We start from the raw sequence: 16,876 nt of genomic DNA, 5'->3' as shown, positions 1-16,876 counted from the left end.
CCATACAATCAGTAAGAATCCAACTACTAACATGGCCAAGACCAAAGAGCTGTCCAAAGACACTAGAGACAAAATTGTACACCTCCACAAGGCTGGAAAGGGCTACGGGGAAATTGCCAAGCAGCTTGGTGAAAAAAGGTCCACTGTTGGAGCAATCATTAGAAAATGGAAGAAGCTAAACATGACTGTCAATCTCCCTCGGACTTGGGCTCCATGCAAGATCTCACCTCGTGGGGTCTCAATGATCCTAAGAAAGGTGAGAAATCAGCCCAGAACTACACGGGAGGAGCTGGTCAATGACCTGAAAAGAGCTGGGACCACCGTTTCCAAGGTTACTGTTGGTAATACACTAAGACGTCATGGTTTGAAATCATGCATGGCACGGAAGGTTCCCCTGCTTAAACCAGCACATGTCAAGGCCCGTCTTAAGTTTGCCAATGACCATTTGGATGATCCAGAGGAGTCATGGGAGAAAGTCATGTGGTCAGATGAGACCAAAATATAACTTTTTGGTCATAATTCCACTAAACGTGTTTGGAGGAAGAAGAATGATGAGTACCATCCCAAGAACACCATCCCTACTGTGAAGCATGGGGGTGGTAGCATCATGCTTTGGGAGTGTTTTTCTGCACATGGGACAGGGCGACTGCACTGTATTAAGGAGAGGATGACCGGGGCCATGCATTGCGAGATTTTGGGGAACAACCTCCTTCCCTCAGTTAGAGAATTGAAGATGGGTTGAGGCTGGGTCTTCCAACATGACAATGACCCGAAGCACACAGCCAGGATAACCAAGGAGTGGCTCTGTAAGAAGCATATCAAGGTTCTGGCGTGGCCTAGCCAGTCTCCAGACCTAAACCCAATAGAGAATCTTTGGAGGGAGCTCAAACTCCGTGTGTTTCAGCGACAGCCGAGAAACCTGACTGATCTAGAGAAGATTTGTGTGGAGGAGTGGGCCAAAATCCCTCCTGCAGTGTGTGCAAACCTGGTGAAAAACTACAGGAAACGTTTGACCTCTGTAATTGCAAACAAAGGCTACTGTACCAAATATTAACATTGATTTTCTCAGGTGTTCAAATACTTATTTGCAGCTGTATCATACAAATAAATAGTTAAAAAAATCATACATTGTGATTTCTGGATTTTTTTTAATTTTTTTATTATGTCTCTCACAGTGGACATGCACCTACAATGACAATTTCAGACCCCTCCATGATTTCTAAGTGGGAGAACTTGCAAAATAGCAGGGTGTTCAAATACTTATTTTCCTCACTGTATATATATATATATATATATATATATATATATATATATATATATATATATATATATATATATATATATATATATATATATATTTATTATTATTATTATTTTTGTTATTTTTTTACAGTATTGTTGGAGTCTAATAGATTTTGATTATCCCTGATTTCCAGTTTTAGTATTTCATATTGTTTGGTTATTTGATTTTGTTTACAGGTTGTGTTTGTCTCTTTAAATTGTGTTTGTAAATGGGTTTTCCATATTTCTCCATTTTGTATTGGAATTTTTTTTTTCTTAAAGATTTTTGCAATTATCCTGTGGTTTGATCATCTCCAGTGTGAAGAGTGTGGAGTACTTCACTGCTGTTTCCACTGATTGTTTAATTTATGTTTTTTCCATAAGGCTTATCTCATTTTAAGCAGATTTGTGGTAACATGGATTTAACATAATCTAGACTCAATAGTTTCAGAGTAGGTCAGAATATAATCTTATTTAACAATTTATTATTAGTCAGGTAAATGTATCATGCCCTGGGCGATGGCACACCCACAGTAAGCAAAATATCTGATAACTGATTTTATTCTTCATTATTTTTCTGCTTAGTCTTTGATGCTCGGACACTATAACTAAATGTTCTAGCAACACAACTGAAAATCCCCATGACTTTTTAGTGACATTTTAATGTGGTATCATTTTTTATGCATCATTAAAAAATATATATTCTGGGTTTTCTATTGTCATGTGAACCAATAATACGTTTAGTAAGGGGTGGTGAGGCTATCAGGTGAGAATAAGCTGTTTTCATATCGTTTAGTGAGTTTGAAAATAATTCAATGAGTGCAGATTCGACATCACTTTGGCTCGTTTCAGTGACTAGAACATACGTAGCTCGTGTCAGACAGGCTGGATTCTGCTGGGTCATCATGATACTCGCTAACTGCTCTATTCTTTCTCCATTAGGTTGAAGACTCAAACTAATGATGACAAGACAAAAGGATGACTAAACGGATTTATGCGTTTCAGCGCATAACAAATGTCTGTTTCAATGAAATGACTGTCAAAACGAGTCTGTTTCCCTCGATGAAGAAACGGCGCCGTGATTACGTACAAGTTGGTGAATACGTAGAATGCGTATTATACGCAGGAATCTGTCGTAAAATACGTCCTGGGCTCTGTACTCCGGCGTGAAAGTAGAGAATACGAGTGCCTCAGATGATCGCATAGGATATTTTCTCAACCGCAACCGAGCTTAAGTTAGCAGCCGTGAACGGAACACACAGAGAGTCCGAGGGAATCCAGTGGATTTCTGGCGGAGGCCATATTATGCCGTTTGAAAATGTACCCGAATAATCGGATGACAGCACTCCAATCCATCGAAGGAAAACTTTCGAGTTCAGTTTAAACGGTGGGCTTGCAATAAAAGGAGGTGGTGTGGCTAACAGGATCCCGAGGGCTGCTGTGAACCGAGGAGCTGTGGCTAGCATGGTGCTAACATCACACATGCAGCCGAACTACATCGATTGACTGAAAGACTGCGTCGCTTCTCGGGTCTGCTAATGTTCATGAGGCGTGTTTGGGTCCTGCGTTCTCAAGATCCCCACTCCCTTGTAGGGAGACCTGAATCCGATCTGCTTTACGGGCCATAAATTTGCCTAGCTTGACTGTCATTTCATGTATGGATGGACGCGTGCATTCTTTGACAGTATCCTGCGTGCATCGTTGCAGCGGCACAGAGCATCCAAAGGAGGGGCTCTTACTCTAGCAAATATACATTGGATCTGTCGAAGCATTTAATTTGCGGAGACTCGCGGCTGCTCGTCTCCCTAAGAACACTACGTAAGGCTTCAGCGTACCCTACGTCTTTTCGAAGGAATAATATCGGGTGACATTGCAGTCTCTCCCCTCTCTCTTGGAGAGATATAACGTAAGCTATTCTCGCTTGTTACGTCTGTGAAAGGAAGGGAAGGTGGAGCATTGCCCGTCGTACGTGCTGACGCAGTGGGATTTCTACGTGTGGTCTGCGTTTCGACCCGCCCTTCCCGCGGTGACGGTGATGGGTCGGAAGCGGTGTGTCGGTGCAGATTGTTCGAAGATGGCGGCCGGGTGCTGCGGGGTGAAGAAGCAGAAGTTGTCGGGATCCCCCGGTGCGGGGGGTCCCGGCGGGGCGGGGAGCGGGGTAGCTGGGACCGGACATTGTGGATCGGAATTGGGGATCGGGTCGTCTTCGACTGTCGTGGCCGGGAACGTGAATCGGGTGAACGGCCTGGGGGGTTCAGGGGGTAGTAGTAGTAGCAGCAGCAGCAGCAGCGGCAGCAGCGGCGGCAGCAACACCAATGTTCTGTCCCCAACTCCAGGAGGCTACAACTCAACGGGCCTCTCCCCGACTCTCAGTCCCGGACCTGGCTCGGGAGGCAGGAAAATGGTCGTTTCGGCGGAGATGTGTTGTTTTTGCTTCGACGTGCTTTATTGTCATCTATACGGATACCAGCCTCCTCGAACACCCAGGTTTACAAACGACCCCTAGTAAGTAACGTTAGCAAGATGGCTATTTTGACCTGGTTTGCCTCAACAACAGATGGTGTTTCCTTTTTCTGTGCAGTAACAAACAAAGTTTTGAGTATTCATGCTCCTCGGCGAAGTTTTGCTCGTGCCTATCTTGGTCTAATGCCTTTTTTTTCGTAATGTTAATTACTTTGTTTGTCCAAACCAAATGCAGTAAGGAATAGTTTACTCGCTAACCCAAGCGATCCCGATGAGCTGTTGTTTGTCATGTTCCCAAACTCGAGGTTTCTGAGGAGTTAAAAAAAAAAAAAAAAAAAAAAAATTCGTTAATGTATAAACACCCGCTAGTCTAGTCGTATAGATTAATTTTATTTATGGTTAAATGATAATTTTGACATAATATACGTTTGAAGGTTTAAAATATTTAGGATGTATGATTTAGAAGACTGGTGAAATTATCGATCACTAATGTAACGTTACCCGATAATTAGGTAGTAAGTTAGAGCTGATGTATTTTTTTTCTTCTCTGAAAGAGATTAAATGGGTGTTAGCCTGCTCTTCTTTATTCAAGCTTCTCTGCAAGCTAACATGCTAAGCAACGTTAGCCAGCTCACACGGTTCACATTTCGGCGAATATTTGACTTTTTCTGTTTATTTACCCTCAGTTCCCTTTCTTTTTTTAATTCGTTAGATTTTTTTTTAAAGAAACACCGAGTAATATTTCGTTTTGATTCCAAAAAAAAAAAAAAAAAAACACTGCTGTTAGTGGTTAGCCACCGTGAGCTAGTAAGCTAACAAAACCCTGAGTTGTTTACGTTTCCTTAAGAGATTTACATGAAACGGTATTTTTCATTCAAGTTAGTAAAAAAAAAAAAAAAAAAAATACAAGTGATACGAGGACACACTAACATTTCACGTGTTAACTGTTAAATCACAAACAGTTTTATATTGGGGTATTTTGTCACTTGCCAAACACTGAATCTTTATTATTTAGGACCCTTTCAGGTAAGTTATGCTGTTTACTCGAGCTACAGTTCTTTTTTTTCTTTCTTTTTTATTATAAAAAGAACGTTAAAGGAATGTGTATCTTATCCAGTTAGTCAGGGTTCGTCGAACTAATGAATGTCTTCACTGCAGTGCCTCCCTCTGCTGTTGCTGATAGACAATGACCGGATTTGGACTGTGCACACACACATATGCATATTTAAGCTAGATAGTACCTTAAGTTTCTGCATTACAAAAATATGAAACCGTTGTCTTGGTCATAGTAGTCAACTGTTATTTGGCCATAGACAGTTAACTTATTTGCTGACACCTCAAATTGCGTGAGACGATTAGAATTCGGTTTGATTCTGGAGTATGTTGATCAGTAGATTCATATTCTGATATTATGTGCCTATTTTACAAAGAAATATATATTTTTAAACTTACAAATGTAACCAAAATATGTAACATGAACATTTAACTGTACTCTGTTAACATTGCACATCCTGTATCCCAATTGGGACATCCACAACAAAAAAACACTTTAGATTAAAAAATTAAATAAAAATTCTGATGACAGCTTGACAACAGTCTAGAAAGTCTTTCATGCTTCTGTGCTAAAATGTGCAATGTGTAAAATCTAGTGCAAATCCTCATTGGGAAACAGAAGTACTCCACATCATATTTGTAATATGGCTTAAACCGAATTTAGACCTTGAACTGAATTTGATGTGCATGTAAAAATAGTCATTGAAGTTTACAGGGATAGTTTTTAAAGGGATACATTTTTTGGTGCACTATTCCTTTATCAAAGACTTGCTTGCTGTCTGGATGAACCTTTTTGCAAAATGGAAATACTTTTACAAATAGGGATACAGCCTTAAAGGAACACTCCACTTTTTTTTGTAAATAGGCTCATTTTCCAACTCCCCTAGAGTTTTATCGTTTTCGAATCCATTCAGCTGATCTCCGGGTCTGGCGGGTAGCACTTTTAGCATAGCTTAGCATAGATCATTGAATCTGATTAGACCGTTAGCATCTCTCTCAAAAAAATGACCATAGAGTTTTGATATTTTTCTATTTAAAACTTGACTCTTCTGTAGTTATATTGTGTACTAAGACTGATGGAAAATGAAAAGTTGCGATTTTTCTGGGCCGATATGGCTAGGAACTATACTCTCATTCCTGCGTAATAGGAACTTTGCTGCCGTACCATGGGTGCAGCAGGCGCATTGATATTGCGCAGCGTCACGTTGGAAGTTACCTAGCTGGAGACTATTTTCAGTAATATCATTGCGCCTGCTGCACCCATGGTACGGCAGCAAAGTTCCTTGATTATTACGCAGGAATGAGAGTATAGGTCTTAGCCATATGGCCTAGAAAATCACAACTTTTCATTTCTCATCGGTCTTAGTACACGATGTAACTACAGAAGAAACTCTTTGGTCATTTTTTTTGAGAGAGATGCTAATGGTCTAATCAGATTCATTGATCTATGCTAAAAGTGCTACCGCCAGACCCGGAGATTGGCAGAATGGATTCGAAAACGGTAAAACTCAACTGTTTGGAAAATGAGCCTATTTCCAAAAAAAGTGGAGTGTTCCTTTAAGATATAAGTCATGGCTCATATTAGGGCTCCACAATAATCATTAAACTGATAATAAAGATTATTTTGTGCAAAAATTATAATTCCGATTTATTAATCATGATTATGATTATTAATTTGAAGTGTGTGTATTATAGGGCTGCCCCTATTTTTCTAGTTGAATAGTAGCCATTAATTTAAGCCATTAGTCGACTAATTGCACGTTTATATAAAATCAATTAATGTAATAACAAACCACAATGGGCCAACAGTTCACAGAGAACAAGACGGCAGAAAGCTCATCCTGTTTGTTTTCTTTTATACAAAAGCACAATGTTTTGTTATTTTGATTATACAGAAATAAAAGTAGAATTAGGCTATGTTATGAAGTTACTAGTGCTGTCAAAATTAACACGTTAATGCATGCGATTAATTTTCAGTTTAACGCATTAAAAATATTTAACGCACCATCCGTTTTTTCCCGTCATCCTTTAGCTAGCGTTACATTATACAATCACTCTCTCATTCATGCAAATGCTTTTCAAGCGTGGTAAGACACAAAGGAGAACGTAGTGCTGTACTGGCATGCGTCTGTGAATCTCCTGTCTGTGTGACACACATATGACTTGTGCGCACAGAAAGCCACTTCAGACAGCGCTTGAATGGATAAAAACACACAAAATTGTGCCAAAATTCACATTTTGTCGAGTATCCTCACAAGCACAGTCTTAAATGGTTAGTTCGCCAAAAATTTTAATTCTCACCCTCATGTCGTTCCACACCCAAGACCTTCATTCATCTTCGGAACAAAAATTAAGATGTTATTTTTTACGAAATCCCCATAGACTGCAACGTCATAATCACTTTCAAGGCCCAGAAAGGTAGTAAAGACATCGTTAAAATAGTCCATGTGACTACAGTGGTTCAACCATAATTTTATGATGCGTTTATGACGTTGCAGTCTAGAGGGGTTCAGAAAGCTCTCAGATTTCATAAAAAAAATCTTAATTTGTGTTCCAAAGATGAACGAAGCTCTTACGGGTTTGGAACGACATGAGGGTGAGTAATAGAGATGCGCGGATGGGCTATTATTTCATCCGCAACCGCATCACAAAAATCATCATCCGTCTGCCATCCAGCCGCACCAACGTTTTTGACCAATTTTCAAAACCGCACCCGCCCGCCATCCGTTGATTTGTGTATACATATATTTTTCATTTGATTGGTTCAACCGCCCGCCACCCGCCCGAATTTAATTAAAATATTATTTTTCGTCACGTCATCCGCCCAAACCGCGGAGTCCGCGGCTGTAACCGCCAACTCTCTAACATCTCTAGTGAGTAATTAATGACAGAAATGTCATTTTTGGGTGAACAAACCCTTTAAATTAGTTAAATGATGTCTTAAAGGGGGTCCTATTATGTCCTTTTATGAAGTCTTGAGTTTGTTTTTTTGGGTGTACTGGAATATGCTTTTGTGTTTGATTGTTCAAAAAACACATTATTTTTCACATATTTTACATTACTATAGCACCCAGTCTGTCTCGAATGCGCCATTTAGTTCCTGTTTCGATTAAGCTCCTCCTTTCTGAAATACGAAATGTGCTGTGATTGGTTAGCTGCCCCACTGTGTAGTAATTTGCACCGCTTAGTAGGGCTGCAACGATTCATCGAGTTACTCGATTTACTCGATTACAAAAAATCCTCGAGGCAAAAACTCTGCCTCGAAGCCTCGTTAAATTCCTATGACGCGCACTATACGCGCAGGGATCTGATTTCACACGGACCGTTGTTCAGTGTTCAGGAAGCACAATAGAGCGTGATACATTTAGAATTTAGTTGGCGCGATGGCGGAGAGTAAAGATGTCCATAAACGGCAGAGAATGTCTAAAGTTTGGGATCGCTTCCTTTCAGCGTTGCTGAAACAAGGTAACGATTCTGTCCCCCGCATTTTTTTTTTAACCCAGCGCCAATATTTTCGCCCGTGCCTAAGCCTACACATTGATATTCGCTGATTTTAATCCCATACTGTATTTGTAGTGATGTCGTGATGCTGTTTGACTAGATATGATGTTTAGCTTTGATGTTTTAAAGTAGTAAATGTATTCACGTTCAACTGCAAGAGAGCCTAAAAAAGAACCCCTTCACACACACACACACACACACACACGCACCCTCGTCTCTCTTACGCGCCAGTCAGACCAATTGCGGCGGCAATGCATCACATGCTTAAACTTTTATGTAGCCACGCAACAATAATTTCAGCATGCATTCACTGTATACACCGGGACGTGATGGAGGAACAAATATTGCATTGCAGTCTTTGCGAGACCTTGTTTGTCACGTCTGCCAAATAGTTACAGACAACAACAAAACATGAAACTCCCCAGCCTGCTTCTCCAAATCCACTCGTACTTTTGGGGAAGATATAATCGGCTACCAAAGTAATTGAGCATAGAACATTTTCAATTAACAAAAAAATATAATACTACAAAACGTGCTAATATACTTCAACTAGCCTAAGTGAGAAACAAAATGCTGTTCTTTTTCTATTTAACAATGCATATTTGCAATAAAACATTCCCCTTTTCAAAGCTACACTTATTTTTTTAATAAATTGTATACATTATGTACCTGTTTGGCTTGATATTTTATATTCATTTCATTTATTTTTGTTCTCCGGTGGGTAATTTGCAGAAGGTGCAATCCTTTTTTTGTAATGTATTAAGAAGACAAAACTAAGGCCAAATGGCCTTTACTATTTAAGTTTGTATTCATAGTTTTACAAGTTATACATGTTTTACAGTATAAAGTTGACTTAACTGTATTGTTTTATAATTGTTGGCACTGGCACTTATAAACACTAAATGGATAAAAAGTACAATAAATAGGCTTAGTTTTGGAGCCAAATGTTGGAGTTGGAATAAATACCTCTGTTTTTTTTTTTTTGAGAAATAAAAGCCAAATGCTTGATTATTTTACAGCCACATCATTTTCGTTATGCATTATTTGTTTTGGTTGTTTAAAAACACACAAATTTTTTTATCCGATTACTCGATTAATCGATCGATAAGGTGCTAGATTAATCGATTACAAAAAGAATCGATAGCTGCAGCCCTACCGCTTAGTGCGTGTTTGAGAAATTTCACACCCCTTACCATAACAGCGAGCTCTACTCAGATGTAAATATTAAGGATGGCATCAATTTCTAACCAATTTAATCTTGATTCAGACTAGGGCTGCACAATATATCGAAAAATGATCGTTATCGCGATAATAGTATATGCGATATCCGTATCGCAGAGAGGTGCGATAAACTGCATTTATTTTATGTGCCAAGCATTTGTCATGCATGCATGCATAGGTTGTTTATCCAAATTCGACCAATCAAATGTGGCCTTACTATCTTTATACCCGCCTCCCCAGTAGGTGCTATTATGCTGTTGGGCCCAAAGGGGGAACCTAGTGGCTCAGAGCAGAGAGTGGAAAATAAAAACTAATGGCGGGAGTAGAGACAAGCGAGGAAAATGACAACAGTGAAGAACCTGTGCCTTAAGAGAACTGTACGTCTGAAATATGGCAATATTTTGGCTTCAATAGAGAAGACGTGTCATAAATGCAGCCAGGTACTGTGAAAGGGGCCGTTCACATATCGCGTCTAAAAACTCATGGAAAGCGCGGCCGCGCCGCTATCTCCTTCTTTCCACAAGCGCTTGCGTCTGTCGTTGCTATGCAACCATGACCTGCGTGAGCGATGTTTTAATCTCGTCGTGGCATAGGCGGGCCTGGAAAAATGTGCTTCCATTTTCCGCGCAAAAAACGCAATATGTGAACATAAGTGACGGTGTCACTAAGTCGTGCCGAAAAATTTTGCCCACATTGAGAGGAAACTAATCTCCACAGTCGTCTGGAACGCAATCTCAGGGAGCTATATGAAGACTTCAAAAAGTGTAAGCCCAAATCTACCAAAACTGCTAACGAAATGCCAAGTAACAATAACAGAGTCTCACAGACAACCATTAATCAAAGTGTTGCATGTGTAACCTAAACTGTTTATGAAAAAACTGAGATATTCTTCTGAAGATCAAAAGAATATCTATTAGCCTACCTGTTTATTTTAGTAAGCATATTTTCGCTACCCGCATATTTTCCCCAGTATCGTGTAGCCCTAATTCAGACTTAAGAATGATGACAAAAAAGAGGATCTTGCAGAACGGATTTCATGCATGGATTTCACAGGACGTTTCAGAGTGGAATGTTTTTTTTTTTTTTTTGTAATGTTATTATACATTTTAGATAGGATATTATACACAATTTAATCATGATATTTGTTGGAAATCTAATGGTAATACAAACAGTAATCGATCTCAAAACCATGGTTAATTTTCCCAAGGGGTGGTGAATGGCCTTAAAAACAAGAGTTTACAAAAGCTAAAGAAACACTATATAGTGTAGATTAGGGCTGCACGATTTGGGGAAAATGTCATATTGCGATAATTGAGGTCAATATTGCGATTACGATTACGATATGCGATATAATAAACAAATGGTTTCATGAGTCAACTTGCTTGGTTCTCAAGGAAAATAAATGCACACACAGATTAGTGATAATCACCCTAAAGAAAAAAGTTCTTTAGTCAAGAGCAGTGAGTGTTTTTCTCTGTTCCCTTTGTTCTTTGATTAACTTTAGCGACAGATTTTTTTTTTTTTTTTTTTGCATTTTAACAAGAACAAAACATAATTTACATACAAGAGTACATATAACCATACATGTCAGGTTAAAGAAAAATAATAATAATAAAAAAGAAATTGAAAAAAAATAAATAATAATAATAACTTTAGCGACAGATGTAATTAGTGGCTACTGTACTGTCCCTTTAAGACAAGCCGCTGTCAGAGACGCGGATCTCACACGCGCCTCATTCTTTCACGAGTTATCACAACTCTTCGTGTTCATCATAAGACTACTCTTATGTTATGAAGACACTCGACAAAAAGACATTTTTGCATAATTGTGTGTGTTATTGTTCATTCAAGCTCGAAAGATAACTGTATTCTGTCATGCTGTTTTGTGCGCACGCACGATATTAGCGCGAGTCTTTCTGTCTGTCACAGTCAGGACATTCACAGGCAGCGCGTTCAGCATGTAGGCTATGTGTCTGTGTGTTGTTCGTTCTACCGCGAAAGAGAACTTGATACTGGCGCGCGTCTATCTGTGTGTGTGTGTGTGTACATGTGTGTGTGTGTCAGGAGGACATTCACAGGCGGCTCGTTCTTTTATGTCTTATCGCGCATGAATGGTTTAAAAGCATTTGCATTAATAAGTGCGTTAACAGCGCTAATTTGTTTATTTAATATAAAATCGCAGCATTTTGCGTCATATAATCGCGTAGGCTTGACATCGCGATTGCGATACGATTAATCGTGCAGCACTAGTGTAGATATATATCAACACTAATGTTGGCTAGCAGGCGAGCAGAGGCAAAGCTTTGCCCTTTGTTTACATCATAGCAACAACATAAAACTTATAATTGGAACTACAAATAATAAGAAAAACACAAAAGTTGTGATCCACAAACAACTGATTGTCCCGAGAAAGTGGGAACTGCTCCATTTCAGGAGAAGCTTTTGTGTGTAACCTGCATTGTACTCATCTTAGGTCCTGGAAGCTGTTCTCTGTAAAATGTGCACCACACAGATAAAAGTTGGGCATATAATGTTCAGGAACAGTGTTTAAAATAAATTGTAATCACACTAAATTAGTCAGCCTTAGGAAGGTCAAAGAAATTAGTTTTGGAAACGGGGTGGAAAAAATAGTGTCTCTTTGACATAGCTACAACACTGTCTTCTCTAACACAGCTCATCCAGGCCTCGGCCTCTTTTTTTTGCATATTATTTTGGCGGCGATTATTTAAATGTGTAACGTTGTGACTTCACAAAACCTGGAAAAAATGTGTTGTAGTCCAAACGAGTCGTTCGTTGTAGTTCTTGGAAAGTGGATTTTGAGCTTTGTAACCTTGCAGATCTTTTTTTATGCTCAAACAGCAACATTACACATTAACTAAAGTTGAAAAAGTGAAAAAGCATAATAAGGACCCCTTTAACTTGGATGCCGACGCACTGAAGCGTTCTTTGTTTAAATTAGCTCAAAGATACAGATAGATGTAATGTAATGTAATAAGCTTGACAAACTATACATTAAAAAGATCTAAGGGCGTTTTCACACCTGAAAGTCCGCACCAAGGTCCGAACCAAAGTTTATGTTTTGATACATTTTATACATTCGGTAAGTTTTGGTTTGGTTTCACATTGCAATTATGTGAGCGCACTAAAGAACTTTACATGACCTACTTGCGTCCTGTCATCATTATCTATGTGGGCTGCATCTTGACATTGATTGGTTTGTATGTGATTGTATTGGATTGGACGGACGTGCGTCTGACGTCAGCGTGTTGTCAATTCGGCAGGTAACTTTGACAAGAATAAAAAAAAATCCGGACCAAACAAGGTAGGTGTGAAAGAGCCCTATGATTCAAGCTTCAAATGTTGACAACTGTCTTACACTCAAAATCTTATAGGGAACGTAATTTGTAAATATTTGTCTATCTTTTGTTTGAAATATGAGCGTCAGCCGCCCCCATTCAGAAAAAATCTCCTGTACGGTTGTCATGGAAATGACAAAACGTCCCTCAGGGCTTTTAGTTCCGAAGCATGCTCATTTGGAGAAATATTGATAGATTCTCATATGTTTGTCACATTTCTATACAGAGGAGTAATATTTATTCCATTTTTACCCAAAATCATACCTGCAAACTTGTCGCTTTTCGGCGACAATCGCCGTTTTCTTGGTCAATTGGGTCATTTACGTGAATCGCGTAGAACCGGAGAGTTTTTTTTCTGGGGGGGGGGGGGGGGGTGCTGGGGGGTATATTGTTTCTCACAGTAACTGCCATGCAGGCTAGAATTGCGAAACATTATTGGATAATTCTTATAATTGACATTTCTCTGGGCCAATCGGAATCTTAGCACTTTTTCTCTTGGCCAATTGGAATCTTAGGACTTGCGTCCGAATCTTGAAGCACACAGCGTCAACTGAGCTGAGCTCGCCATTTACCTGGCTACCGTGCGAGTCTAATGGAAACTCGCGCATGAATTTTCCTGCATTTTAGCGCCCACCAAAATGATTTTTTGTCCCGCCAAACTCTTATTTGATCGGTGAGTAATGTAGATGAACGGCTGCGTTTGTGACAGGGCGTATGTTTAACTGAAAGAACGAGCAGAGAGAGAGAGAGCCGGTCGCGCGCGCGCACTCTCAGTAAACGACTTCACCGTCTCCAAACTAGGCGCTGTGTTGCTCTCTCTCCCTCGCTCGCACATATTAATCAAAAATAAATCGACACGGTGGTAAAAGGTCGAAAGACCTTTTTTTTCTGAATTACTGCTGGGTGTGACTTTTGCTAAATAAGTTTCCTTATCTTCTCTGAAAAGCGTTCTGGACATTCAGCCGACTTAAACAACACTCTCTTATATCGATAAGAGAATCGATAAAGAATTGGATCGATAATCAGAATCGTCAGTGGCATTATTATTGATAAAATCTTATCAATTCCCATCCCTATGTGAAGACCGTAAAATTATAATCAAACATTAAAGAACATACATGTTTTTTTAAGAGGTTTTTTTTTTTTAAGAGTTAAAAGATTAAAACATTTTGCTAACATGAGGTCTTATTGTGTCACTGTCAGTCTTTTTACATTAGTGCAAAACTAGGGAATGCAGATTAATTATTATTATTATTATTATACATTATTCATCAGCATGCATTGATTAATCCCATGGCATGTAGCAAAAAAAAACATGATATCATCCACCGAACCCCCCCCCCCCCCCCCCGGCGACACTGTCACCTTTTTTAGTCTGAGGAGTTTGCAGGTCTGCAAAATGTGCCGATGTAATCATTATGAGCGCTGGATACTGATGGAGCGCTGGATACTGATGTACTGTGTTTTCAATTCATACTGGCAGCCTGAGGGTTCCCTATGGACATTTACTCCACAAATGGCATACGTGGTGATGAGGCATATCATGTTACTGTATATATGGTTTTATATGTATATAAATATATTTACTTGTTTTTCATCAATGTATTTTATAACAATACAAAGAGCAAGGTGGAACATTTTACCATTTATTTGTTCCTCACTAAATGTTTATTTTCACTAAATGTTCAGGTTTTATAAAATTATTGTGCACTCATGATTTTTCTAAAATGACTCTTGGTGCTGTATTATCCTCTAACCTAATTTTTAATCAAATGTTTGCCATAGATTATGAATATAGTCATCTCTTACTGTGGCAGTCTTACTGTTGCAAATAAATATCTTGCGAAATTTGTTTTGACGGAGATGGTTGGTACTTTTCAATTCCAAAGAATACAAAGCTGACAAAACTTAAATTTATGGGCTCATGCACAACTCTCTCATTCGTCACAAATCCAAATGTTTGTCTGCGATGTAACATTTAATTGCTAACCTATTATTTATTTTGTAAACAAAGCTTTGTGCTTCACTCCTGTCATAATATTCTTGTAAAACTGCATTCACATACAAAAAAATGTGTTTTGGCGGACCACCGCCGGTGCTATTCAGCCACCGTGGTGTCGCTTTACAACCGTAGTGGTACGGTTGTCAAGTTTACCGGTACAGCCCTAGTGTTGATTTGTTTTTCAAAAGCATTTCTCAGAAATCGCTTACTGCCCCTTTAATAAAGTGTCCTCTGTATTTGATCAAATGATTATATAAAATGTCTCCTATCTCCTTGGCATCTTGGTAACGTATTAAGCAAGAATTGGGCAAGTGTCATCTGTTTGTACAGATTTGGATCTCAATCCTATTTGTGGGTGCAAAGCCCTTTTGTATGTGATTTTAGTGGAAGCTGAACAGACTCTGGCTTTTAAGTGATTAATTTGTTTTACTTTCTTCTGTGATTCTAGAATTAGATTTTGTTTTGTTGGTATACATTGTTTGCAGAATGTTCACACTTTGTCCTACTTTATGGTCACTTGTTTAAGTCCTGATTTTACTGATGCTAATAGGTGTTCTTTTCTTTTCCAACAGCCCACTGTTTGTCACTTGGAAAATTGGCCGGGACAAGCGGTTAAGGGGTTGTATAGGTACATTTTCTGCCATGAACCTGCACTCAGGACTCAGGGAGTACACCCTTACTAGGTATGCCACATCTTTGAAATTCTGCTTTTCTCGCTCTAATATGTCCACTCATATCATAAAATTAATTCAAGCTTAATTCAAGCTTATTTATTTGGATGGATGGGGGGGGGATTTGGACTTCTAATTAGATTTATTACTAAAATATGAGGGTTTCCTGTTTTAACACTTATTACTGCATCTTGACTTAATTTCTCTGAAAACTTCTCTAAAAGACCTGCCCTTTTTAAAGTGGTGTGTTATTACTGCAGCATTAGACCAGCTCCCTTTCTTTTTTTTTTAAGTTAACTTTGTCCCACCCCAAACTATTGGTTGACCCAGAATTGTTAGGTTTCGAAATTTAAAATTTTGAAAGCGCCACAGTTTACACCGGGGTGTTAAAGGCTGCGTTTACACTGCAGGCATAAGTGGCCCAAATAAAAAAAAATTGACCCAGATCTCCACATTAATTGTGCTCCCTCTCTACTGATGATGATGATGATAATAATAATAATAATAATAATAATAATAATAATAATAAATATAGCTGCAAGCGGCAATTAAGTGGGCAAGCACAAAGGCGGCACAAGTCATGCAAGCATGGCTGGGCATTAGAGCAACCGTAACAATGAGCAATTAAAGGCATATTAATAGGATTTTAGGCAAAATGCCTGAAAAATAAAATAAAATCAGTAGTAATGAGATTGAATGGTTTATCACTTTTGACCAATAGGTGGAGATGTTACGAAACTGATGTGGTGTGATCAGAATAAGATGACTAACACATGCAAAGTTTGGTGTCAATATGCCAAAACACTGCAGTGATACAGCCTCAAGAGTCATTTTGGCATCATGCCTCAACTTTTTTGCTGCGCTATACGAAAACGGTTTCATCTATCGACACGAAATCCATAACTTTTTGTTGGGGCGGTCTTAAGATGATACGATTAAATTTTGTCATATTCTTTTGCGTGTTATTCGAGAACGGGTAGACGAATTGAGGAAAAAAGGATTTTGTTTCTATCCCTTACGGTTCTAAAGTTATTAGCATAAACGTTAGTGCAACTTTGGACAGTTGGTGGTGCTAGAGGGTTAGAGATTTGCTATGGTGACAGTTTAGACTGTACTCTATGAGTGTGCCAAATTTCATAACTTGAAATGAAATTTCAAGTTATGCAAGCGGTTCTATGGGCTGGCAATGTGGGCAAAAAAAAAATGCACATGTACACTTGGCGAATAAAGCTCATTCTGATTCTTAAGCTCAGTTATAATTTTTAGTGTTCAAGTGAATAAGCGATGGGAATTTGCTTGCTTTGACTATCTCACCTATGTGCATGTGC

The 16,876-nt window shown here is 38.9% G+C and overlaps 1 protein-coding gene across 1 annotated transcript in view; it reads left to right on the top strand.

Annotated features, from left to right (window-relative positions):
• Positions 1-2,131: 2,131 nt before the first annotated feature.
• Positions 2,132-16,876, top strand: part of ammecr1 (AMMECR nuclear protein 1) — a 52,776-nt gene continuing 38,031 nt past the window's right edge. The window contains exons 1-2 of the mRNA XM_084386902.1: positions 2,132-3,786; positions 15,450-15,560. Coding sequence (XP_084243028.1) covers positions 3,317-3,786; positions 15,450-15,560 — 581 coding nt within the window. The 5' untranslated portion in view covers positions 2,132-3,316. The remainder of the gene's footprint in view (positions 3,787-15,449; positions 15,561-16,876) is intronic.

The sequence above is a fragment of the Rutilus rutilus genome, assembly GCF_951802725.1.
Source record: "Rutilus rutilus genome assembly, chromosome: 18".
Classification (NCBI taxonomy): Eukaryota; Metazoa; Chordata; class Actinopteri; order Cypriniformes; family Leuciscidae; genus Rutilus; species Rutilus rutilus.
The sequence above is the reverse complement of the archived record's forward strand: the minus strand, read 5'-3'. Positions and strand labels throughout refer to the sequence as shown.